This window comes from Passer domesticus, chromosome 20, assembly GCF_036417665.1.
Source record: "Passer domesticus isolate bPasDom1 chromosome 20, bPasDom1.hap1, whole genome shotgun sequence".
Classification (NCBI taxonomy): Eukaryota; Metazoa; Chordata; class Aves; order Passeriformes; family Passeridae; genus Passer; species Passer domesticus.
The window spans coordinates 7390496-7415277 of NC_087493.1; the positions used below are offsets into that span (position 1 = coordinate 7390496).

At 53.1% G+C, this 24782-nt stretch overlaps 2 protein-coding genes and 1 long non-coding RNA gene across 5 annotated transcripts; 1 reads left to right on the forward strand and 2 right to left on the reverse strand.

The window, feature by feature from the left end:
* Nucleotides 1–95: 95 nt before the first annotated feature.
* Nucleotides 96–9468, reverse strand: EPN3 (epsin 3). 2 transcript variants are annotated; one of them, XM_064395767.1, is made up of 10 exons: nucleotides 9075–9468; nucleotides 5921–6576; nucleotides 5453–5571; nucleotides 3810–3893; nucleotides 3425–3532; nucleotides 3248–3332; nucleotides 2705–3016; nucleotides 1739–1840; nucleotides 1154–1375; nucleotides 96–1036 (listed from the first exon to the last, which is right to left on the reverse strand). In XM_064395767.1, the coding sequence occupies exons 2-10, from the start codon at nucleotides 6489–6491 to the stop codon at nucleotides 717–719; spliced, it is 1923 nt and encodes a 640-aa protein (XP_064251837.1). In that variant the 5' UTR covers nucleotides 6492–6576; nucleotides 9075–9468; the 3' UTR covers nucleotides 96–716. The 2 variants fall into 2 exon arrangements, with proteins under 2 accessions (XP_064251837.1, XP_064251838.1); XM_064395768.1 differs by lacking the exon at nucleotides 3810–3893 and having other exon boundaries at nucleotides 9075–9461.
* Nucleotides 8208–13343, forward strand: LOC135284345 (uncharacterized). 2 transcript variants are annotated; one of them, XR_010349761.1, is made up of 2 exons: nucleotides 8208–8640; nucleotides 11055–13343. It is a non-coding gene; the product is annotated as an uncharacterized LOC135284345 (long non-coding RNA). The 2 variants fall into 2 exon arrangements; XR_010349762.1 differs by having other exon boundaries at nucleotides 11184–13343.
* Nucleotides 12849–24586, reverse strand: MYCBPAP (MYCBP associated protein). Its single transcript, XM_064395764.1, has 19 exons — nucleotides 24461–24586; nucleotides 23591–23724; nucleotides 22575–22722; nucleotides 22372–22475; nucleotides 21709–21883; nucleotides 21272–21387; nucleotides 20418–20568; nucleotides 20123–20238; nucleotides 19336–19436; nucleotides 18581–18692; nucleotides 18053–18239; nucleotides 17335–17522; nucleotides 16636–16782; nucleotides 16189–16461; nucleotides 15278–15399; nucleotides 14431–14546; nucleotides 13856–13968; nucleotides 13472–13666; nucleotides 12849–12999 (listed from the first exon to the last, which is right to left on the reverse strand). The coding sequence occupies exons 1-19, from the start codon at nucleotides 24504–24506 to the stop codon at nucleotides 12934–12936; spliced, it is 2610 nt and encodes an 869-aa protein (XP_064251834.1). The 5' UTR covers nucleotides 24507–24586; the 3' UTR covers nucleotides 12849–12933.
* Nucleotides 24587–24782: the final 196 nt, after the last annotated feature.

The following is a 24782-nucleotide window of genomic DNA, read 5'->3' on the forward strand; positions in this document are numbered from 1 at the left end:
TCACTGCGATCCCGCCCCTCCCGCTGCCGCTCCCGCCGCCGTTACCGCCCCTGTGGTCGCTCAGCGCGGTTTACAGTCGCACTCACAGGCGTACACTGGGTCGCTCAGCGCAGTTTATTGTCGCACGGGCACCCGCAGCCGCCGCCGCCGTCGCAGCGCCCCAAGCACCGCCGCCCCCGGCCCTGGAGCGGCGCCCGGCGGTGGCGGGGCGTGAGGGGGAGCAGCCGAGGGAGGGCGAACGCCGTGGGGCGGGAGGACCCGCGGCTTCCACCCCCGGCCCTGCGCTGCCCCGGGTCCCCGCTGTTCCAGGGCAAAGCCCCACCACGCCGGGGGCCCATCCAGCAGCCGGGCCCCGTGCACCCTCCCGGCCCACCGAGCGGAGCCCCCGCAGCACAGCCCTTCGTGAGGCCTCCGCCGTGGCCCCTCACAGGGGAAGGGGGTTCCCTCCTGCCCGTCAAGCTCCGGGGCTCATGCTGGCTGCCCCCCAGCCAGCCCCCCCGCGGTGCCCCACGCCGGCCCTCGCAGGGAAAGGGGTCCCCTGTTGCCCGTCAAGCACGGGGGCTCATGCTGGCTGCCCTCCATAGCGGGCACGGGGAGGGGGCTGCGAGGGGGCACCTCCCGTGCAGCTTAGCAGACCCCCAAGTCTCGGTGGAAGGAAAGATCACGGGGATTGTAACAGCTGGGGAGGGGGTCCACATGTCCAATGTCCAGAGCGTTCAGAGGAAGGGGTTGAGCCCCCCGGGCGCGGACGGCGGGGCCGGGGGGCCGCTCAGCGGCAGTAAAGGCTGCGGCAAGGTGCTGGGGAGTTCGGGGAAGGCGCCGGCCTGCGGGAAGGCACTGGCGGAGGCGGGGAGGGCAGCGGTGGCAGCGGGGACGCTGCTGAGGGGCAGCGGCAGGGATGCGCTGTAGGTCATGGAGTTGGCGGGGTGGCCGGCGGGCAGCCCGGGCACTGGTGAGCTGGTCCGCATCTGGTTCAGCGTCGGCTTGGGCTGCTCGGAGAGGTTGAAGGGGTTGGTGGGGGACGGCGTGCTCAGACCTGGCAAGAAGATGGGACACGTCAGAACAGCCAGGAAACCTCCAGCACTTCTTTCTCCCCCACCCACCACCTGTCCAGCGCAGGGAAGCCCCTGGGCAGCAGCCCTGCAGCACCTACCCGAGAGAAAGGGGTTGCGGGTCTTGGAGGCCGGAGTAGGTGCGACCAGGGAGTCCAGGTTGACCAGGGAGGAGGCGGCAGGGCCAAGGAAGGCCTCGGGGGTTTTACAGTCCTTCCGATCCTTGCCGGATTCAGGCAGGGAGTCAGCCAGGTTGGCAAGGTCAAAGCTCTTCGCCCCATCCTGCCTGGTGCTGGGGAACAGGTCGCCAAAGGGGTCGGGCTCTGAGGTGGAGGGAGGGGAGATGAGACACGTGAGCCAGCTGGGAGACACCAAGGGACAGCATTCTCCCTTGTCACTGCACAGGGTGGCTGACAACACATCTCACAGCGTGACACAGCGGGGCTGAGCCTGCAGCACTGGCCAGCCCAAGGAACCCCAAGCCACCACGGGAGACAGCAGAGTTAGGGACAAGGGTACACACAGAGACTTGGGCTGCGCCCTCAGCTGTGGGGCAGACTGAGGCCACAGCACGCGCCCGTGGAAACAAGATTTGGTCACACCAGCACGCAACTACACACAACCTGCCAGGCCTAGAAGTGCCACAGGCAGGGACAGGTCACCACGTGCCCGCTCCCAGCTCTTACCCACGGGGCTGCTGGACTTGGCCGAGGAGGGCGGCTGTGAGGGCTCCTGCTCCGGCGGCTCGGGCGGCTTTGCAAACGGGTCAAAAGCGTTCCCCCCTGGAGCTGGGGGGAAGAGGGGACACTCAAGGAGGGGAGCAAGCAGGGAGGTGGGAGGCAGGAGATGGAAGAGGAGAGAGGCAGGGGTGGCTGCCTGCAAGGAGATAGAGAAGAGGGGATGCAGTGTGGGGGCATGGGGTTGGGGGTCAGGAATGTGCACTGGGGAAGGCTTAGATGAGCTAGATCTTGGGATCATTGCAGACCAAGACAGCCCTACTGCTTGCAGCCATTACCCCGTAACAAGCAGGTCCCTTTCCCAGCCCCAGCAGGGACAGGTGGAGGGGACAGGTCTGCAGGAGTGCTTTAGCACTCAGCACTGGCCCCCAGACCAGGTTCTGCAACCCTCAGCAGGGACCAAAACTGGGGGCATCACATGCAGGACCTGCACAGGGCTGGAGAAAACACCCAGGAGGAACTGAGAGTGACACTGAGCTTTGAAACACAGGCAGCTCCTACAACTGTTTCCCCATCTGCAGCATGGCACCTGCGACCAGCAACGGTCCTGTCTAGTCCTGGCAGGGTGTACAGGGGTCATTTGGGCTGAGCAAATAGTATCACTAATGGGACACAGCATCACCCGGCTGCTGGAGGGGTGTGGGGCTGCCATCCCCTCCCGTGGGATGGCTCTGTTAACTGCCATGCTAATTAAAGCAGCCTGTTCTGTACAAAGATAAAGCCTAAAAGTTCCTTGAAGTCTTCAGGATGCTGAAGGGTGATGCTGAGGGTCAGGAGGGTGGGGAGGGGGTGCTTGGGGAGCTGGTTGAAGGAGGAAGGCGGGAGAACCCAGAGATGCCCACTTGCAGGAGGGTAGTGATGGTCAAGGCTGTCCTCAATCCTCAGCAAAGCCAAAGGGTCCATTGAGCCTCTTACCAGGGGTTGGAGGCTGCTCAGGCACAGCAGCCCAAGGGTCAGGAGCTGGTGTAGAATTGGAGCCCTGGGGGGCTGGGGGGGATGCTGCTCCCCAGGGGTCTGCAGCAGGGAAGCCAGAAGCCATCGGTGCCTTCCCCCAGGGGTCAGAGGCTGCAGTGGTGCTGGGGGGAAAGTCCCAGGGCCCAGCAGAGGTTTGCTGGGATGAGGCGCTCGCCTGGGAGAGGGGGTCCCCTCCAGGGTCTGGGACTGGCACCCAGGGATCCGCTGCACCGGTCCAGGGAGAGGCCACCGGCTCCACTTTGGATTTCATATCTGGAAAAAAAGTGAAACTCTGTGAGAGGGGAACAATGCAGAGCACAGAGGAATGCTGAGTGGGGGGTATGTGGCCAGGAGACCATGGCTACACCTGGGACTGTAATGGAGTAGGCACCAGAGGGAGAAGAAGACAGAGGTCCTCACTGTTGAACTGCTGCGGAGGAACAGAGGCAAGGGATGACTTTTTGCCACTGTCCCAAATTTTGGCAGCCTGCAAGTTGTCCTCACCTGTCATATCCCACGGGTCAGCAGACGTGTGGCTGGAGGGGGCTGGCGCCGGCCCGAATATATCTGCCAGCTCCAGAATAGAGGACTGCAGACAGAAAGGGAATAAAGAGGTGAGAGGAGCCTGGAGCAGACCTGCACGATCACCCCTGTGTGGCCACCCAGCCTCCAGTGCTGCACCTGGCTTTTCTTCATCTTATCCTCTTCTTGCTCTTCGTCCCTGCCTGGGGCAGTCTCCTCCACAGGTCTCTGCTGCACGGAGTTCTCCCCTTGCCAGGTCCTCACTTCCTGCGGGGACAAGGGATGGGGCCTGTGAGCTCAGCAACCCTGCAGACAGCACCTTCTCCAGGAGACACACCCAGCACAGGAGCTGCCACCCACAAAGTCCCAGCATCTGAGCAGACAGCTCCTCCAGGGCCGAGCCCCCAGGAGAGCACTCAGCAGACAGCCCGGAGCAGCGAAAGCAAAGCGGGCATCGGAGCGAGGTGATGTTTGGGCTCCGGTGCCACAGAGAGAAGACCAAGTGCAAGGAGAGCGGAGCGCCAGGACTGCAGGACACAGGTACCTTCTCGTGCTCCTCTTTGCTCAGCGCGAGCGCGAGCTGCAATTGCCTTTCTTCGTCTGTACTGGAAAGTGGAGGAAGTGGCTTCTGGCAACAGAGGAAATTGGGTGACATTTCAGCTTGCCCTCGAGTCGCAGGACTGCTTGGAGTTTGTCCTTCTCCTTGCCACTGCCATGCCAGTGGTCCCCTGCCTGCCTGCACAGCATCTGTGCCCATCCAGCTGGCCTTGCCTGCAGACCCCCAGCCCAGTGTCCCTGTGCTCTCTAACCAGCTCCTGCTCAGGTTCCCTGCAGCCCCCGCCCAGCTCCTTCCCCGATCCCATCACCTGCTGCTGGATTAAGGCTGGGATGATGCTAAATTAGGCAGTCAGCATCTTCCCCTGGAGGTTTCTGGGGACCCTGATGCAGACAGTGAAGGAGAGGAGATGAGTAAGACATCCCCTTCCCCTGGCAGCCTGTTGGGAAAGATGATTTGTGACACTGACCAGCCTCCATTTAGGATTTCTGCCAGCCCCACACCTAGACCTGAGCAGACTTTGGGGAGAGGCTGTCCCTGTACCACCATGGTGGCCCTGATCACTGCCCCATGACACTTTTCCAGCAGTGTGGGGACTCATGGGAGCTGGGAATGGCTACCCTGATAGGGGTGTGTGTGTGTCAACGCCCATAAATGTGTGCACATGACTGTGCAGCCCAGATGGGCTCCAAAAAAAAGGCAACACTTTCCAGAGAGTGTTTCTTCAGTGCTCATTGGAGCAGTGTGAGGAAGCTATAAATACTCAAATTCCAGGACAAAAATAGGGATATACACCCTGCTCTGCCTCTAAAAGAGCTTCCAACGGGCAGGAAAGACTGGCAGCAACAAGCAGCATCTCCAGAGCACATCCCCTGCCCTGGCAGGACTGAGCTCATGGTGCTGGGTGCCAGCTCCAGGGGATGCCCACCAGTCCAGCCATGCAGCTCCTTGGTCCCCATGTCCCTCTGATTTTGTGTACTGGCTGTACCCACAGGCTCATGCACGCTGTGCTGGCTGGTTGCTGGTGAGCAAATAATCCATTCTTGGTGGAAAAGGGGCCAGCAGACAGCCTGAGGTGGCTTCACACTGGGCACAATATCCCACTTGCTTGATTCCTCCTGGGGCTGTTTCCCAGTGCTCCTTCTAGCCCAGTCTGAAAGGACCAGACAGTGGGAAGGAGCACCCATGTGCAGTGAGCCCCCAGCCCTGGGGATGCTGCTGGCCTTGCAGCCACACAAACTGGTGGGCAAGGCTTTGCCTCCTAAACCTCTGTGGGCAGGCAAGAGGAATGGGGGAGCTTAGACCAAAAGTCCTCAGCAGAGGAGGGCAGCCAGGTTGGTTGGGGTAAATCCAGAAGACCCCCCAAGTTCACCCTAGGGTCTGGGAGGCTGGACAGATCCCAGCCTATGCTGTCCTCTCTAATATGAGAACAGGGAGCAGGGGCAGCCCACGTCTCCATCTGCCTGCTGGTGATTTTGAGTGCCAGACACAATGCCTGGTGCAGTGCAGGTACATGCACCAGCCTCAGGCAGCCTCCAAAATCCTGCCTCTTCCCAGGGAACTGACCCAGTGTGTTCACAGACAAGGCAAGGGAGGTGCCTCACACCCCAGAACAGGCAGGGCCACTCTACCTTCTCTGCCTCCTCCCGACTCATGGCCAGTGCCAGCTGCAGCTGCAGCTCCTCCTCTCCTGTTGTCTGGGGCCGTGCTTGCTCCAGGTCAGAGGCAAACCGTGGGGATGAGGACGATGCTGGGAGATAAAAGAGGAAAAGGGGAAGGAGTGGCATCAGGACTGAGGTATTTTGGGAAGCACATCACCAGTTTCTAGGCCTCCATCCCAATCCCCAGCCTCCCCAGGAGATGTACCCATGCATAATAGCTTGAACAAGCCAGGAGTTTAAGGCTGGAGGCACCACCAGCTGCCACTGCTGCTGGGGTCCACCACTGGCCCAGCCAAATCTCTGCCCTGTGGTGCAGGATGGGCTTCACCACCATCATCCCAAAAGATGCACAAGAATGACGGGCACCAAGCAGGTGCAAACCAAATGCAACACCTGCCTCCCCTGAGAGAGCCCAAGCGCGCCGCCAGTAACACTCACAGTTGAACGAGGAGGGCGAGCCCCGTGCCCGGCTGTAATCTTCCCCGTAGGGTGATGCCCGGCGGCCGTAGGCGACCTGGTGGCTGCCACTGCCCATGCCCTCCAGGGCCATGCGCTCCTTGGTCTGCAGCGCGTGCGCCCGCTCCTGCTTCAGCCGCTCCTCGTCCTTCAGCAGCGCCATCACCTGCTTCACCTTCTCCCGGATGTTGATGCCCTGGTCCTTGCCGTCACGGTCCACGTACTGGAAGTCCTTCAGCGTCTGGATGGTGTAGAGGTTCTCCCGGCACTGGTGGGTCACCTTCTCGGAGCCGGTTTTGATGAGGTAGTCCAGGAGGGTGAGGGCTTTGTAGACGTGACGCCAGTTCTTGCCGCTGTCGTTCAGCCGCCGCCAGATCATGCCCATGACCTCAGCGAAAGCCACCGTGTTGAAGGTGAGGTCGGCGATCTCTGACATCAGGGAGCTGGGAGGACCCCAGGGATCATTGGAGGTGGCCTCCCGCACCTTGATCTCTGCCTCTGAGTAGTTGTGCACGATGTTCTTCACCTGCCGACGCAGCGCCGAGGTCGTCATGGCTGTGTGGTGCTGGAGACCTGCTGGTGGCAGGCAGGACCAGTGGAGAAGGGATGAGTGAGCACGGCCACAGCCTCACCGGCACCTGCAGCAGGGAACAGTGACACAGAGATCTCAGCATCACCCCAACCACCAAGACCCATTCCCAGAGTCCTCCACTGGCACCAGGGACATTTCTCAAGGTGGATGTGACCATCAGGAGCACCTTGCCAGGCTGCCACAACTCACCAACTCAGACACACAGGATGCTCAAGGGGAAAAGAAATCTCATGGTAAATGATACCCAGAATTGCCAAGCCACCACAAGCTTTGGCTCTGGATTCAGCAACATTTGGAGATTCTACCCTGCACTTCTGTTTCTAAAAGTAATCATCTGAAAATGGCAGCTCCCTCCTCCAGATCCTGTCTGCCTCAGCTCCACTGTCCTGGCAAACTTGATTTCAGACCCTCCCAGTCCTTGTGCAGCCAGGAATTCCCCTGTACACCCAGATGCACTACCTGCAGCTGCACGGAGCCCTGCTTGTCCCAGCTGTCAGCCCAAGGCTCTCAGTGCTGTCAAGGCTGCATCGTGCAAACCCAAAACCTCGTCATGAGTCAGAGCCTGTAACGACTCACTAGTGCTGGCAGCTGCTCAGGCAGGTTTTCCCAGCAAATTCAGTAATTTTGCTCCCTCGAGTGGCTGGCGAATTTAGGGTGCTAACAGCCAGTGCCAGGTTAGCCAGCAGGAGGGATAATGCAATGCCCCTCTCAGCAAAACCCCGAGCTGTCTGGGCCTCCTCTGGACCTAGACACAGAGGCTGCAGGGGTTGGCATGGCCGGGAGCTGCCCTGGTACCTCCCCACGGGCAATGCCTGTCCTTGGGATGCGCCGCACTGACACAGATGCAGTGACGTGGGGCAGTCTGGACCTGTCCTCACATGAGCCCATCACAACCCTGTGCCCTGCTCCATGCTGCTCCTAAACCCTCACCTTGTCCCTGCATGGTGAGAAGACACTGTTCACCCTCATTTTATCAGAGAGCCAAGCTGAGGGAGAGGCAGAGGCTGTCTTGCCCTCAGCAGGGCTGCACCGCAGGACTGGGGAGCTGAGCTGCTCCCAGAGCCCTCACTGCAGCTGTGACAAAACTCACTGGCAATTTTTCCCCTATCCAAGATAACACATGCGAGCAGAGGAATATCTCCCCCCTACAGAGCAGTCTGCAGCCAGCAGTTATCAGAGTCCATTTCATCACCCACCTCGGGTTCCAGTACCTCCCTGGCTGCTGCACCACATCCAGCCCTCTCCCAGCTCAGGATGCCACTCCATCCCACTGCAGCTGGGCCAGGGCTGTGCTGATGTGCCCACAAGCCATGCAGGCACCCACCACGGTCCCACACAACCCGCACGACCAGTCCAGCACCTCCTGCTCCTGTGGGCCAGCAGCCAGGCGCCCCACAGCTCCACCAGCAACATCTCCCGTGAGTCAGAGAGGAGCCCGGCACCGCCACGCTCGCGGGTGGACAAAGTTTCTCTCGAGTCGGTTCCCTGCACGGATTCCTTTCGCAATGCAGCCCGTCAGCGCGGCCTTTGGATCCCGCCGGGACAGCCCATGGTGCATGGCCAGGCCACTGCCCGCCTGGCACGGAAACGCCTCCGGGACAAGGGCAGCAACGCAGCAAAGTCCTCCAGGACTTGGCTCCATGCTCTGCTTTCCACCAACACCCAGGTGGAGATAAAGTCACATTCTCCAAAGGTGCCACCAGCCTGGAAAGCACCAGCAGGCACACTGGCAGTCCGAGGAGGAAGGATTGTTCCTTCTGCCTCCAGCACGTTTCCTAACTGGACAAACCCCGAGGTCCAGTGACAGGCTCTCGGCATTGCTCATCCTGGCCAGAAACCTGACCCCAGCTGGACTCTGCCTGCCATGAGATGGCCTGGGAAGTCTGAATGGAAAGAGATGGGAAGCATGGGCTGGGGCAGGGATGAGAGGAACGTAATCGAGGCTGGAGCTGCCAGCGGGGTTTAGAGCTGCGGGTTTATCAAGCACAGTATCATCCCCCCCCTCCCTGGAATATAAAGGGAGTGAAACAGAAGCCGTGTGGGAGATAAGGCGGCAGCACCCAGCAGCTCATATGGAATTACTGCAGTGACCTTGACCAAGAGTGGCCAGGTGGGAGAAGGACACGGCTGCGGGGTCGGTCCCCATCGCCCGCGGGCCGGCGCGGGGGGCAGCGAGGGGGCGAGGAGGAGCGGCCTGGAGCGGGAGCGGCAGGGATGGGGGGATGCAGGGGGGGCAGAGGGGGCCGGCGAGGGGAGGGGGGCCGGGAGGGGGATTTACAGCTCCATCCTTAATCGAGGCTGAGAGGAGCAGCGGCTGCTGTGGGGTAATCACCCGGAACGGCCCCCGCAGCGCGCTCCGCAGCGGCCCGGCTCCCGCTGCCGCAGCCGCAGCCGGGGCCCGACCCGGCCCGGGAGGCGTCCCGGCACCGAGCGGCCCGCCGGGGCCCGGCATCACCCGCAGCCCGCGATGCTCCAGCGCCCAGAACCTTCCTCCTCCTCCTCCTCCCCACCGCAGCCCGGTGCCGGGCGCGCAGCCCCGCTTACCTGCGCGGAGCCGCCGCCGGTGAGCGCGGGCTGGAGGCGGCCGCAGCCGCCCGCTGCTGCTGCGCGCCGCCGAGTTGCCGGGCTGGCTGGGCAGGTCCCGGCGGCAGGTCCCGGCTTAACCCCTTCGGGGCCGCCCGGGCACCGGCAGAGGCGCTCGGGCCCCCCGGCGCGGCGCGGCGCGGTGCGGTGCGGTACCGGCCGCGGGGGATGCGGCGCCGAGCCCCTGCCCCGCCGCATGCGGGAGGCGGGGATGCTGTAAATGCTCAGTCACTGCCCCTTCCCTGGCAGCCAGCCAGGCGCTGCTCGCTGCTGCCTGCGCGCCTGTATTCCTTTTTCTTTTTTTCCCTCCCCCCCATTATTTTTAGACAGAAATTCACGTCTCCGGGCGCGGAAGAAGCTCCGAAGGATGTCGACCCTCCCCACCGCACAGCTCCTTCTCTGCTACCCAAGGCCACACTCGCAATTTGGGTTCTTTAAATTATTTTTTTATTTATTTCTTTATTTTGCTAGGATCTAAATTTGGAGCGGGTTCTTCCCCTGCTCTGAACAGCTCCCGGAGCCTGGCTGGGGGAAGAGAGGGAGGCATCAGATGACATGACAAAATAAGTCATGTCTCTCGATCATTTCAATGCCACCCCCTCTCTCTCGGCCTCTGCCTTCCATTTTAATCACTGACAGCCCTTCAAGTATTATGGATAGACATAATCTTTTTAATATCACTGACATTTTTCACGATGGAAAACATCTCAGGGGTGCTGAGACATCTGGGGTGGGAGGGGGGTCGTGCCTTCCTGCTGCTGCTTCCACTAGCCACACAAAGTGCTGAGCTGAGATCCATCTTGCCCCAGGGTCCTGCCTTAGGGGGAGGCCATGTGTCTCTGGGGGCTTTGCAGATCTCAGCAGCCTGACATTCCCAGCAGGCTGAATAAGCATCTAGTCCCAGTCCCAGGTACAGTGTGGGAAAGGAGCATATCCAGCATCCAAACCCTCGGCAGGTCAGCCCAGAGAACATCCCAGCTCAGGAAGGGGCAGGCATTCTTCACGGCAGCCCAAGCTCCAAGCTTTCCTCTTCCTCCATTCCCAGTGCTCCTGCTTCACTGTGTCAGATGGTGAAGCAGGCAGCTTGCCTTTCTTCAGGCAGTGATTTTTTTTATAAGCAAAGTGAACCTCTCCATGGGGAGAACATCCCAGGAGGTGTTTTTGGAGCTGTACAAATGTGGGGCTTCTTTGCTGGGGGTCCCAAAACTCCACCGTGGGTATAGGACCCAGCAAAGCACTGCCTGCCCTCAGCAGAGCCTGGCTGCTCACCCAGACCCCCTCTGCCATTGGAAACACACTGGCATCTTCTGCTTGCTGCATTTTCCTGCAATTCCCCCTCTCCCCATCCTCACTGGTGGTGATGGTGTCTTCAGGCCCCACTCACGTGATGGGTTTGGAATGCAACTCCCAAGGCCAGGAAGGTTTCTCACCTTGGTTATTTAGCAAACACAACACAAATCATTAACACTAATACAAATAATGCCCACGCTTGGGAGAGGAGAAGGAATCATTTCCTCGCCTGGCTGCAAGGACTCAGCCTGACAGTGTCCTGCAGAGTGCAGGGCTGGCAGCCCTGAGGGTCTTGTGGCTGAGGACAGAGCCCACATCTCACTCTAGGCCTCTAAATAAGAGGTATATGTTTCTAAAGCTACTCTGTGGAAACCACCTCTAACTCCACTGCAGTTCCTGTTCTGTTACTTCCACAAATCAATGCAAAAGGAAAAAAAAAAAAAAGAAAAAGGCAGCTGGCTCACAAAAAGCTGCAGCAGCCAGACAGCAGAGTACCACAGTTGCTGGCCCAGCACATCCCTTCCTGCATGCTCCTTGTACCTTGTCCCCTGAGGACACTCTTGTCCAAGGCTGGAAGAGGCACTGGCAATATTTATGACAAAAAATTATGACAAGAAATTAGACTGTTCACAGGTTTGTTCTCCTTTGCAGAACTTCTATGCCGCCCACCTGCCCTCTGCTACCAGTCTCCTCCTTGGAAGGGAAGATGCCAGCACAGGACATTCTTCCATTGTACGTGACTGATGTAAAACTTTCATCTACCCCGTGTTGTATTAACAGATTTTCCTGTGGGCAGATGAACACATGGAGCCTGGTTTCAATAGACTGAAGATATGGATCCATGGAGACATGGAGGGGCTTTGCCATCCTTTAAGGTAAAACTACCAAATGAAAGGATTCCTGCCTCTCTGACAATCACGTTGCCTCTAGAACATGCAGACTCCTTCTCTCCTAGAAACAGATGGCTTGAGCAGTTTGAGTTGGGCAAATTCACAACGCTGATAATCATCTCCAGGGAGGCAGGAGCTATTGTCAGAGCCTGTGAGACACACCCCAACTTCAGGCCTTTTTCCTCCCAATTCTCAAAATGTTGCTGAAATTCTCACTCCAGGAATGCTGAGCAGAGACATTCCCTTTGTGGGCCTGTGCCCACTGAGCCAGAGGAGGCTCCTGCTGCTAGACAAGCCAAAATGCTTCCCCACACCCCACTATGAGAGAACAACTCAAAAGATGAGGAGCCTCACCTGGCCAGTGAAAAGAACAAGCTGTGCTTTGCCATGGTATTGCTTGGAGCCAAGGGGAGAAATAGATCCTCTCCCCAGGGACAGCACAGGAGTTAAAATGAGAAAGCAGAAGACACCAATTCAGCAGAAGGAGCAGTCATTTCACTGTGCATGTGCAGCTGCAAGCCAGCCCAGGACAGGGGCAGTGCCCAAGGGGCACACCTGGAGCCACTGAGCTCATGGCTGAGCTATGCTGAGCATGGATAGGCATCTGCTGCTTAACAGCTCCAGTGGGATCACCATCCCCAATTAATGATCTACACTGATGTCACTGCTCTGCAGGGCCAAAGCCTTTCTGGGGAATGCTGTCCAGCCACTTTAGCAGGAAGGTGGCACTTAGTGACACCAGGCCAAGACAGACCCCACACAGAGCTCACTCTGCCTCCAGAACCTGCTCCAAGTCCAGTGTGCCACACTCAGGCCTGGGATGCCTCCACAAAAAGCCCCATTCCAGCAGTGATGCACACAGATGGAAAATGGTGATGAGCCCAGACACACAGGCACATGGACAGACAGGAGGGGTGGCTCTAACAGGAGGACTTAGCATGGCTCACAACTTTTATAGCACAAATTTTGCTCATTTAAGAGTGATTAGTCTTGGAAGGAAGAATGTAAAACCTGGCTCAGAATGGGGCGTGGGTACCTGGAGCTCAATGGAAAGAGATGGCAAGATCAGCACAAGAAGGAAATCTGTGAGTGCAGAACCAGGCAGGGTGGCACATCCCTTGGGACAGTTTTTTTACTGGGATCCAGAATGCCTCAGAGAAGCCTCCTGTCAGCAAGTCCCAAGGGGAGACTGGACAAGACACCAAAAATATGGATAAAACCCAGGGTGGATTTGTCTACTCTCCTGGTACCAGTATTCATGAGTACAAGTACAACCTGCTCACTCACCTGCTAGCAAAGCACAATCAAGACACAAAGAATATGCCTCATGTTAACTGGCACTTTTAAATTCTCCTTTAGCAGAAATACCAGTATTTTCCAGTCTTAATGTTTTCTGAAGTGGTGATACTTCTTGCCTTGTCTCTTCTTGGCAAGTATCATCTGTAGCAGTAACAGATGATCTAGCAATAGTCTCACATCACAGTGTGTCAGAAAAGAGGCAGCCCGGTATTTGTAACCACTGAATCACTTCAGAAAGAAGAATCTCCACTCCATCTGTGTAAATATGGTTATTTATTTTATTTTGTTTTAAGCAAGTCTATTTCTGCATACAAAGGGCTTCACTCCCACTTCAGAGCATGTTACTGCTTCAGATCCTCAAATAAAGACACCATTTTGCTCACCATTGAATCCAGCAGCCTGTAAACCTGCAGAAATTCAAAAGCAGCTGCAGTGAAAATACGTGAGGAAATCCTGAGGCTGAGATTGACAGAGATGGTTTCTGAGGTACATTTTCAAATGGGCACACACACAACCACATAGAAGTGGGAGCCTGCAGCTGACAGAGCTCTAGTAATAACTTCCCCAGCTATGAAGTGTGTTTAACATTATCCAAGGTACAATTAATTCAGCTGATCCCTCCAGAGTCTGCAAGCAATGCTAAAGACATCCCAGATAGAAGTGCCGCATGTGGCTGTGTGATGGCTGCATTTCTGCTAACAGATTCCAGGCTGAAACAAATTAATTTGGATTTCACACTTACCTTGCTGCAGCACAAGGGACATATGTCTGCCAGTTTTCTGAGTTTAACAAAATGTTTGCTTCTCCCCCTAAGCCTCAGTGTGCCTTACAAGAAAAGAACAAAACCAAGACAAAGATACAAGCTTTGGTGAGACTCACTTCAATGTAGAGCTTTTCCCGGTATTTTTCAAGTAAAACAGAGTCCACTTGCTCCTGAACAGGTTCTGCCTCAACTGGAGTTGCAGCTTCCTCTTTCACCTTCTGCTTCTCACCTCTTCCTTTGATGGAGTCTGCTCCCCCTTTCATATCGTACACAGAAATGGAAGCTTTCAGCTTCCTGCTGCCTGAATGATCCTAATCAGGGACAGACCAAGGGAAAAAGGGACACAGGTCAGGACACTGCTCAGACTGCTTCAACATCCATTTCCCAGCAGCAGCATCTCTTTCACTGGGTTGGAAATGAGCTCAAACTCAGGATACACAACCTAAGGATGATCACACTGTCCCCAGCACTCAGCGTTCACCAGACATTCCAACACCTACCACTTTCTCCTTCCCTGATGTCCCTCTACTTTTTTTGCCTTCTTTATCCTTTTTCTCGTCTCTCTTAGTAAATATTTCCTTTCCTTTTTTTGCTCCTCCTTGCTTTACTTCCTCTACAAAAGAAAGGATTTCAATTAACCAAAAGCATCCACACATCCAGAAAGTCCATCCCACTGCACTAGCACAGTGGGAACATATTACTTTTGCAGTATATTCTCATCTTTTTATTAATCTGAGATGTACTGCACTGAAAAACAATACCTTGAAGACTTCTTTGTTTAAATAAGGAATGAAGAGGTCTCATTGAGGCAGTATTTCCTGGGTCAGTCTGTGTGAAAACCATGGCTAGACCTAGCTGAAATAAAAGGCTTTTTTTGTGGGGATGTTTTTTTACTGATGTCAAACCACAGATCCCAATTAGTATTGTTACTGTCACACAATCTGCCAGTTTTTTTCCTGATGCTTCTGCCCCAGGGAGACATGTTGAAATTGACATTTCAATTCAAATTCATCATGTTTTTTTGTATCTGCAACAGCCCACAGAAAGCAGTGGCTGTGCTAAAACTACCATTTACCTGTTTCCACTGGAACAGCTTCTACATAGATGTCCTTCTTAATCAAACCAAGCACAGATCTGAGCCTCAGAGAGTGACACACCAAGTCATCAATTGCTCCACGCCACAGCTGGAGGCTGAGAAAATGGTCAGGATCAGAAGGGAGACAGTGCAACAACTGCCACCTTGTTGGACCCTGTGCCCAGAAGTGAAGGCTCTTATAGCTGACAGCTGCCCTGTGCAACTAAACCAACAGAACAGCACCCACTGCCTGAATATCTGTGCAGGGGGATGCTAAATTGCTTTCCTCATGTTGGAGCCTTCCGAGATCTCAGTGGTTTGCAAATCAACAGGCTCCCAGGAACCCATAAACAGTACTGTGAAACTAGGTCTGCTCTTCAACATGACACACGTTGGTAAATCAACCTGCTCTGTGTTTACCAAGAGGAACCTGCATCCTTCTAATTTAGGAGCAACTCAAAGCTGTTGATATGTTTACAGTCTGAAAGCCTGAGCAAAGAACAGAGAGACTGTATGAGGGAGGAGACAGTTATCTGAGTAAAAGGTACAGAAAATACCCAAAGGTTTCATAAATACAGACTGGAATAATCTTGCCAGAAATAATCTTGTACACTCTCCAAAATTACATACATTTAATATTCTAAACTTATCTCCAGGAAAAAAAAAAAAAAGACATTTGGGTCCTAGACAGCTGCTACAATCAAGCTATAAAAAACCAGAGTGTAAAGATGACTTCTAGACCTCATATAATTATGTGCACTCTGAATCACAACACTTGCAAGAGAGCTTGCTGAGGCTGTTGATCACGCAATCTTTTCACAAGCTTTTCCTTGCAAAGGTAACCCACCAGAGTGGATACAGAAGGTCTGACTGAGTTGGCCTCTGTTCAACACACAGCTCCAGAGCTGCCTTATTGAGCTGGGCCAGTGCTTCTTCCCGCTGCTCCTCGCCGGAGATTGACATTATAGCCTGTGAGAGAAAATTCACAGGGGCTGTGGAACACTTCTCAGTCTTATTCGCAGCCCCTGAGCTCAGTGGAGCAGCCCACAGCTCTCTTCCTGAACACCAGTCTGAAACCAGGCTGCACTGGGCACTTCCATACCCAGATGGGGTTCCTAGACAGCTAGGATATGTCCAAGGTACCCAAGATCTGCAGAACAAACCCAGATTCCCTCACTGGACTGATATTAAGCCCATTTGCAACTTCAGGTGTTCTGGGAAACAGGGATTCTATCAAGCTAGAAGGCTCCCTAGTAAAGCTTAGTTATAAAAACAACAGAGAGATTTCCAAGAGAGCACTACAGAAAAACCACTGACAGAATCCAACGCACTCTTGCTTTAATCTAAGGAGGTCTGTACTTTATCCACAGCCTGTCATGAGTGCCCCCTCAGTTCTCTGATGGATAGGAAGGGCTCTCCAAGGAGAAGAGCCCTTGGAGGAGCCACAGGAGGCTGTAAGCCCAGCCTGCCCCCACATTCAGTCCTGGGATGACAGAAAGCTAACAGGGGAAGAGCTTAAAATATCTATTATATTGTGTGCTTCTCTTTTCTTCTTCACACAACAGCCCACAAAGCCTCTCTTGGGAATCTCTTTACAAGAGCACTGAGGGTGTGGTCAGCAGAGCCAACACACATCATAAATCTCACAAACTCCCAGCACATAGGCAGCAGCCCTTTAGGTGGGCTCTCACTGGGGCAGGCTGGGCTATTTGTAGGGGAATTAACACACCATCAGCTTGTGGGAACAGAGGTGACCACCTGTTTAAAGTCCTCAATGGAAAGGTTCCATCCTGAAGAACCTGCTTCTTCCTCCTCAGTGCTCTTTTCCCTTGGAGCATCCTCTAATGCGTACTTCCCGTGTGGGAGCTCAGTAGTGCTGCTCTGGACAGAGGGAGGCTCCAAGGTGCTCTCCTGGTACTCCATGTCCTCTGCAGTGCTCCTCTGGTCCAAGGGCACTTCCTCCTCCAAGACAGTCAGGTGCTGTCTCCACAGTTTATGCAGCTGCTTTATCACTTGATGTTGATAATGCAACTGTGACAATGGGGGAAAAGGTAAACATGAGCTGCACCTTCCCTCTTCAAACCCAACTGTTAAAGCCCCCACGGCAGACTCTGCCAGCTCCAGAACCCCAGGGATGCAGCAGCCCCATGGGTCTGCCCTCCCCACTTATTTCAGTTGTGCAGTCCCTCCAATAGCAAGCATCACCTCGGGATTTTTCCTGTGGAACAGCTCTTCCTCTGTGACACAGGAATCCACAGGAGATGGGGTGCGTTCGGGCGTCCGAACTTGTTTAAGGAGTTCATTCAGACTTTCTTTCACTATAGAAGCTCCTTCTCGAGCAGCCAGCTCATTCTGAGGCACCACAAGAACAACATGTGTGAGTCCCCATTCCCCATGCAAACACACAAACTCAATCCCACCTGTAACCACACTATTCGTTATACAGAGTTACAAGGACATGAACAACAGCAAACCCCACTGAGCAGAGCAATACTTCCAACAGCTTTTCAAATAAACTCTACAAATCCTGCCCCCAAACTATACTTTTCAAAGCACAGTGTAATTTTCAATTTATACCTTAACTGCTATCATAGTGTACAGCAGTTAATCTCCTTCCCTCTAAGTAAATAATGAAATTAATTACCAACAGAAATTTAGTTCTTTAAAGGACCAGTGTGAACACTTTAGGAGACACAGTCATGTCTTTAGTAACAACATTACAATAGACTGCAGAGTTCCTCATGTCATTTAGCAAACCTGCTCAAGTATATGCAGATATTCTGTAAATCTCACTCTCAGCAGTGATTGCACAACAATAAAAATACCATGTTGTCCACTCCCACCCTTATCCTCTATTTGCATGTAAAGTTCAAAGCTCAGTTACCCAGCTACATGCTTGGTTACCTCCAATTTCTCTCTGAAGTCAGCCAATTTATCCTCGTACACAGCAATTCCCCAAAGGGTCACCTGAAGCAGAGCTCCTCCTAATAACAGAGGATGTGTCCTAAATTCCCAGGGCTCACTGAAAATGCCTGCTCTCTCTGACTTGAAAATAAAAGAAAACGTCCGAGTTTCTCCAGGCAAAATTACACCTGAAATAAGAGAGAAAATGCATTGGTGTGCAAGAAGCCACCTGGTTAGCCTGATCCTTTTCCAACACCACCCCAAGTGTGCTTATCTCTCTAGGAGACTCTTTCCCCATAGTTTAGCTGGTTATCACACTTCATCCAGCTTTGCAACTTCATTCTCCTTCCTGATTTACTCTCTGCCCCTATGTTCCTGAACTGGCATTATTTCCATGGCACTCTCCTTCTACAGCAAGCTCAGTTTTCTCACCAGAAGATTATGACCCGTTTGCCACCAGAAAATTATATTCACTTCTCAATATTCCACCCATTTACACTCAGAGCAGAAGCAACCTCCTTTCCTTTAAGTTCCAGGAAAGGGATCTGCCTTGCACAGCTCTTTTGGGGTGAGTCAGCACTGACACTCAGGTTGGCTTCCTCGGGAGAAGTCACCCAGCAGTGCTCTGCCATTAGTCAGACTCCACATCCCAGGCAACTCCCAAATTCCTGCTCTATGTTTGAGGTACAAAGGTCTTGGAGACCAGCAGCTCTCATACCTGGTCTGGTATCAAAGTAAAAGCAGGGCACTCTCCTCCCCCTGGTTTCTCTGGAGGGGATCTGCTGGGGAAGCCTCATCCAGTTGTACCAAATGGAAGCTATGCCATCATTGGTCACTGTCAGGAAGCTTTCAGCCTTCTCACTAGCCAGAGTCTCAAAGGTGAGGCGGGCAGCAATACCAATTTCCTTTGACAAGGAAGAGGAAAAAGATAACAATTTCTACTCCATCTGGTAGGATTTATCTTGCATGAAATCATAGCTCAAATAAGGGGTCGAGCCTTGGTAGGAGAACTTGTAAGGCAAGTCCAAAGTGGCCATTATACAGAGAAAGCCTAGGAACCTGAACTGCACACCACAACCAGAGCCCTTCTGCTCCTAGATCTCCCTGGAGCAAACACAGGGATACACTGCTAGGTTCAGAATAAGTCCCCCATTCTCTGGCCTTGGAGTGACACTTATTGTACAACTGTGACTTGGGAGTTCAAATAGGCTTAGCTTGACTAAACAGTTAAAAATCTCACAATTACCTTGCAAGAAGTGATGCCCTTGATCCAACGAGCAGGCTGGCCACAGAAAACTAAAGATGGAACCTTTTCAGCTTCTGGATCCACAGTGAAGGAGTCACCTAAGGGGTCACTCCTAAAGAAAACAAAAGCCAGCATTTTCATGGAGTGAAATTCACTTCCAGAGAGGGGAGAACCAGGGGTGATTTACAAGACCCTGTAAGAAATAACCCAATTTTGTATTTTCTCACACAGTAATCTCTTTAGGGACAGAGCCCTGCAGATGTGGTGAACCCATCTAGCTACATGTCATTGGCAAGGAGGACAGGACAGCCAGAATATTAAAGAATGAGACCTAAGTACATGAGTGAAAAAGGACAAGAGGCCCTTAGGCTGTGCCTGTTACAAATGGGCAGGACAGGGAAAACTAGGAAAGTAATGATGGAAGGCTAGAAAAAGACAATCAAATGGAAGTAACTGAGAGCAGAATCCCACCCTGCCTGATCTAAGCTCTGAAGCTGCACAGAGTGAAGCCTGGAAGAAGAGCCTCAACAAAACTTTTCTCTGATTCTTGCTCCTTAGACACAAGGCCCCAAGGCACAAAGGCACCTAGATCTGGTGCATATATAAAAAGCATATAAGAATATGCTCTTTATTGTGTCCCAGTGGAGACCTGTCTCCATTCTGGATAAAAACAGCTAAGGATATCCTCACACACTGGTGGTGCACACCCAAAACTCTTTATTTTGCCATAAAGTATGCTATGAAGCAAAACTTACAGGATCTCAATCTCTTCAGAAATGGCAGTATGCAGAAATGCCTCAGCTGAGACAGATGTGAAAGGCTGCCCTTTCCCAATCACCTCCAGTCCTTCCAGATCCTGGACATACACAGAAATTACCAACTCACAGTTGCTCTTTTACACAGAAAGGACATTAAAACACCAGACAAATGCACCAACTCAGCCACGTAAAGTGAAGTTGTGATATCTTGCTTCTACAATGGCTTTTAGAGGCATCTGAAGAATGCTCAAGGAACATGGGAAAGAACCAATTCTGAGATTCCCATGAATCCTAGATGACTGCATCCCCTACTAGCAATGATGCACAGAGAAAGTGTCCTTCACACGTTTCTCATCCTCAGAGACAGGTTTCAAAGACAAAAAAAGTGCTCTGTTTGTAGGAGGAGGGGCCACCTGCCTTCAGGAGATTATTTCAGAGTGTGTCTTCCACATGGGTAAAGATCTCTTCCCTCTGCCCCACAGCACTAAATCAAAGTCCTGCACCAGTACTTGGCAGGCTTTTCTTTGCCTAGGTCCTGGAAGCTGCATGCTGCTGGTTTGGGATCTCTTCTGAGGCCCCTAGACCACTCCATGCAGCTCTTCAGGAGGTCAGACAACTCTTTCATAGGCGTGGCCCTTTGGAAATGTGGAGACTTCCACAAAAAACACTGTGGGACCAAGTTTTAGTTACCTAATGCTTTTTTCAGAGCCAACTCCTGACAATTTTGTTACTCTACAGCACCTGACAAGAGACACAAAGAATATCCTTGTTCCTCTGGTCTTACTGGCTTATAAAAGCCCAGCTCCTCCAGGAGAGATTTTAGCTCCTGCCGTCGATGTTTCAGGAAAAGACTCTTATCCCAGTTTAGGTGGCAAGGAATCTTCTTTGGAGGCTTCACACCTGTGGAAATACCAATACAAGAGCTCACTCTCTACACACCCACACACCTAATCAAATTTCATTCTCTGCCAAACTTTGGCCTTGTAGTGGATTAAAGCGGAGGCTCGACAGGGAAGGAGCTGTTTCTCCACACTTGTGCCCCATTTCTTTGGAATCAGCTCTCTGCAGTGTTCCCTTACCTGTTTCCCTCTGGATGGTCCAGGGTTTCCCCACATGAGTGAGTGGCTCTGGGTGCCCACGTTCTGTCCGGGTCAGGGTCAGAGTCAGCCCAGTGAGATCATCCCCAATTTGCTCAGGAAGGCTCCAGAACTCGCTTCCCACTCGGTATCCCTAGGGTGGGAAACAAGGCTTCCACTCATTGTTGTGGATACTACCTTGTATATGGATTGTTGTGCAGCTACCTGCTATTTTCAGAGGCACCTGAAGCTAAAAAGAAGAGGTCTAACCCTGACTATATGAGCATTTTAAAAGCCTATGAATTATCCATTTCTGCAGAGGAAGCCAAAATTTCTACCAGGCTGCTGTCAAAGACAAAAGAACTTTCTTCTACCTAGTGCACGTGAAGGTTGAATGTTATTAAAATAAAGCTTCACACAAATGCAAATTCTTTCATAGTGCTATAAATGTGAAAAAATAATTTAAACACAATACTCCCATAACCCTCCTGCCTCACCCATGCCCTTTTCTCCATGGCAATCACTAAAATCCAAGCCTGAAGCTATCAGATCTTTCTGCCCCTGGAACAGCAATTGTGACATGTTCCCGTGCCACTTCCCAGGGCACAAAAGTCTTTGGTGAGAATCAAGAAATGCCACTTGCTTATCACCACTTTCCCCTAGCTGGTATGGATTCAGCACAATTCAGGTTTTTATTTTTCATATCCCTGAAAGCTCTGCTCAGACACCAAGCTGAGGGATTCAGAGTGGCTTTGATAAACATCTCCTGACAGCACTTCAGAGACTCACTTAGAACAGTGTGTGTGCTTTGTCACAAGAGCAGCACAATCAGGACACACGAGAAGTGGGGCTCTCACCTTTCCAGGAAATAGGGCAGGGAGACTCCGGTCAATGAGGTCACGTTCTTCCTGGATTTGCCTGTAATTGTCTGACATGTTCATCAGCAGTTCATTCTCTGGCTTGTGAAGAATGTCTATAAATATAAAAACATCACATCATTGGTGCTGCACTTCTGGGCACACCCTTAGCCACTGTAATTGTTCACCTGTAACCCACTTACACTGCTCCCTGCCAAATCCACTCCTCTCCTCAACCACAGCCACCAGCTCACCCTCCCACCACAGCCAGAGCCAGCACCATGAGCAGTGGGAGCTCTGAGAACATGGAATCAGACTGCAGTGGCAATAGGACTGACCCTGGTGGGCAGTGACTGCTGCCATTTGGGGTGGGGACATCAAACTCCTCCACCTGCACAGAGAATTCCACAGAATGAGACCTCCTTAGCTTTTCTCACCTCCTAGGTGTTTCTCCTGCTTTTTCCTCATTGCCATATGATGGTTCCAGTTCTGGAAAGCTTTGTGCTCTGCTAGTTGGGCCTGATGTGACGTTTCTTTCTTCTCTCCCCCATGTTCCTCTTCTAAAGCTGCTGCAGTAACATCTGGATGAGGAACCTTAATAGCATCTGCTAGCTGATGAGAAATGAAACATTAAATGAACCTCTCCATGCACACCAAAACAGGAATGGGAGAGGGGAGGAGAGAAGAATTCTTCAGATTGACAGCACTGTTACATTAGCAATCTGAGAGGAAGGAAACCAGGGCAGTGGGGACACACTAAGATCCAATGGAAGTATTTATCTGAGTAATGAGACTCCAGCAATGGCATTGCTGCAACACCAGCCCTTCCCTGACACCATCAGCAGGGCACATAGGGAAGAGGAAGCCTGTGTAATTGTTCCCTCCATGACCTGGTCCTGCACACAGGACTCCAAAACCTGCTGGTGCAGTTTCTGCAAAGGCAAACCCTCCCCCAGAGTGTGACGAGGCTGGGAAAACCACACCTCAGGCCTGCCCTGCTCCTGATAGGTGCTGGGAAGCACCCAAAGGTACTGCAGACACCACACTCTACCTCTGGAAAGGTGCTATGCAGCACCATTTTCCCAACTCTACAAACGAACCTGAGTGTTCCTTTTGGCCAAGGCTTCCATCTTTAACTCCTGGAGACTTCCCAAAATGTGATGAGGGAGGATCTCTTCACAGCCATCCTCAAACTGTCTTGGTCCTACAACACACATATGAAAATACCCAACCAGAGCCAGGTCACTAAAGTCTGGCTTAGCAAAACCAAAACCCAGAGGTAGGATGTGAAGTTGAAGCCTACCAGGAAAAGTCAGGGGTCCCCTGGGTGCCTTGGGGGGCACAGGATGTGCCACGAGGTGTGCCACCTCCTTGGGTCGGTATTTTCGGACGAGGTAACTCCTCTGAACTGGAATCCTCCCAGCACCATAGGCAAGGCGTGGAGCATGAAGCTTCAGGAAGTGAAGAGTCACAGGGCAGTTAGAACACACTGACCTTGATTCCATCTGATCCCTTCAGAACATGCACAGGAGTCATGTCAGTGCACTTCCTGTGAGGGTCCTGTCAGCCCTGGATAGGGAATTTTCACATGGAACGACAGGAATGGGAGTGGATTCAACGTAGAAGAGTTGGTTTAGATTACACAATAGGAAAAATTCTTCCCTGTGAAGGTAGAGAGGCCCTGGCACAGAGAAGCTGTGGCTGTCCCATCCCTGGAGTGTCCAAGGCCAGGCTGGATGGGGATTGGAACAACCTGGGATAGTGGAAGGTGTCCCTGTCCATGGCAGAGGGGTGGAAATAGGTGAGTTTTAAGGTTCTTTCCAAGACAAATCTTCTATGATTCTTCCCCTACAAGACACCTTACACAGCAGTCACTGTCTTACTCCTCCTGGTTATAACAGGGGCACAAAAGGAGAGTTGTAAAGTCACTTTCCACAAGAGAATTCTGCTGCTGTGTCACTCAAACGCTTCCACTCACACACTGTGATCTGAGTTTGGGAAGGAAAGCCATGAGAGCTACTAAACAACTTACAAGTCTTATTAGATCAGAAAGCTGAAGAGGTAATTTTGAAGATGCAGATGACTTATCCTTCCATTTGAAAGGACTGTATAGGCACTTATAATCCTTTACATCTACAACTGAACCTGATGAGCTGACATCTTAGCATGATAAAAAACCTGACAGACAAAATGGCATGAGAACTCAGCTGCAGGAGTGGGTGTTGGCTAAAGCAAATGGGCAGCACCTTCTGTTAAACACCCAAAAGGACAGTGTCAGCTAAGGCAGCTGTTTCTAGCAGTAAAAATACTCATACATACTTTCTCCAGGTCCTCCACTTTAATTTCAAGTGCCTGGAAGTCCTCTCGTTGCAGAACATATGGAACAGGCTCGGGCTCAGGCTCAGGCTCTTCAATTGTTAAAGAGTGTCGTTCAAAAGACTTTTCCTTCCTGCCTAAAAAACAGATGAAGAGACTTCTTCAGCCTCCCAAGAAGAACCATATTCCTCTCAGGCTGGTTAATGATTTCCAGCTGAATTATGCTTTGGGATTATTTCTGTTTAAGGTTGCAACGAACAATTAAATTCAGCATTTCTTGTAATTGAAAGAATGAACCACTGAGAAGCTGCAAAGACCAAAGTGGGTCAAGTAAGAGCGAACTGTCTCACTTTATTCAGATGAAAGACAACGGTGAGATAAATGCAAATAAATACAGATCCCTGCAGGTGGAACAACACATTCCTGGGAAGTTTCCAGCTCCAGCTGCAAGTACAAGCACACGGATTGCCTGCGCTCACCCTGCACGACTCGGGTAACAAAGAACCGGGTTTCAAAAGCTGCTCAGTGGCATGAGACCTCTGAAACAGCAAACCCGGGCTCTGAAACAGCAAACCCGAGCTCTGAAACAGCAAACCGGGCAGAGCCGGACTTGGGGCAGCTCCGCCGGCACCTGCGGGCAGGCCGAGCTCAGGGGATCCCACCAGGGACTGCTCCCCTCAACCTGCGGGCCCCTCCCGCTGGAACCTGCTGCTTTTATAAACAACAAATCACAGTAACGACAGGAGGTCGCTGGCTGGGGAAGGAGCTGGTCCCGGCCGCTTCAACCGCGGCCCCGCCGAGGCCTCACACCCGGCCCGGCCTGGCCCGGCCTGGGCCGCCCGCTGCCGAGCCGCGCCCTGCTCCCGGCCGTACCAGGAGGAGTCCGGTTCCGAGACCGACTCCCCCGCCGCGTCGCCATGTCCGTGCCACCGGCCCCGCCGCAGGTCGCGACAGAGAGCGACAGGGAACGACAGAGAGCGACAGGGAACGACAGAGAGCGACAGGGAACGACACAGAGCGACAGGGAACCACAGGCCCCACAGGCCGCGGGGCCCGCAGCGCAGCGCCCCCTGCCGGCGCTCCGCGGCACCGCTCCCCCGGGCGGGGCGCGCCATGCGCATGCGCCGAATTGCTGCGGGGACAAACGCGGGATACCGGGACATGGAGGACATTGGGAGACTTCGGGATATTGGGG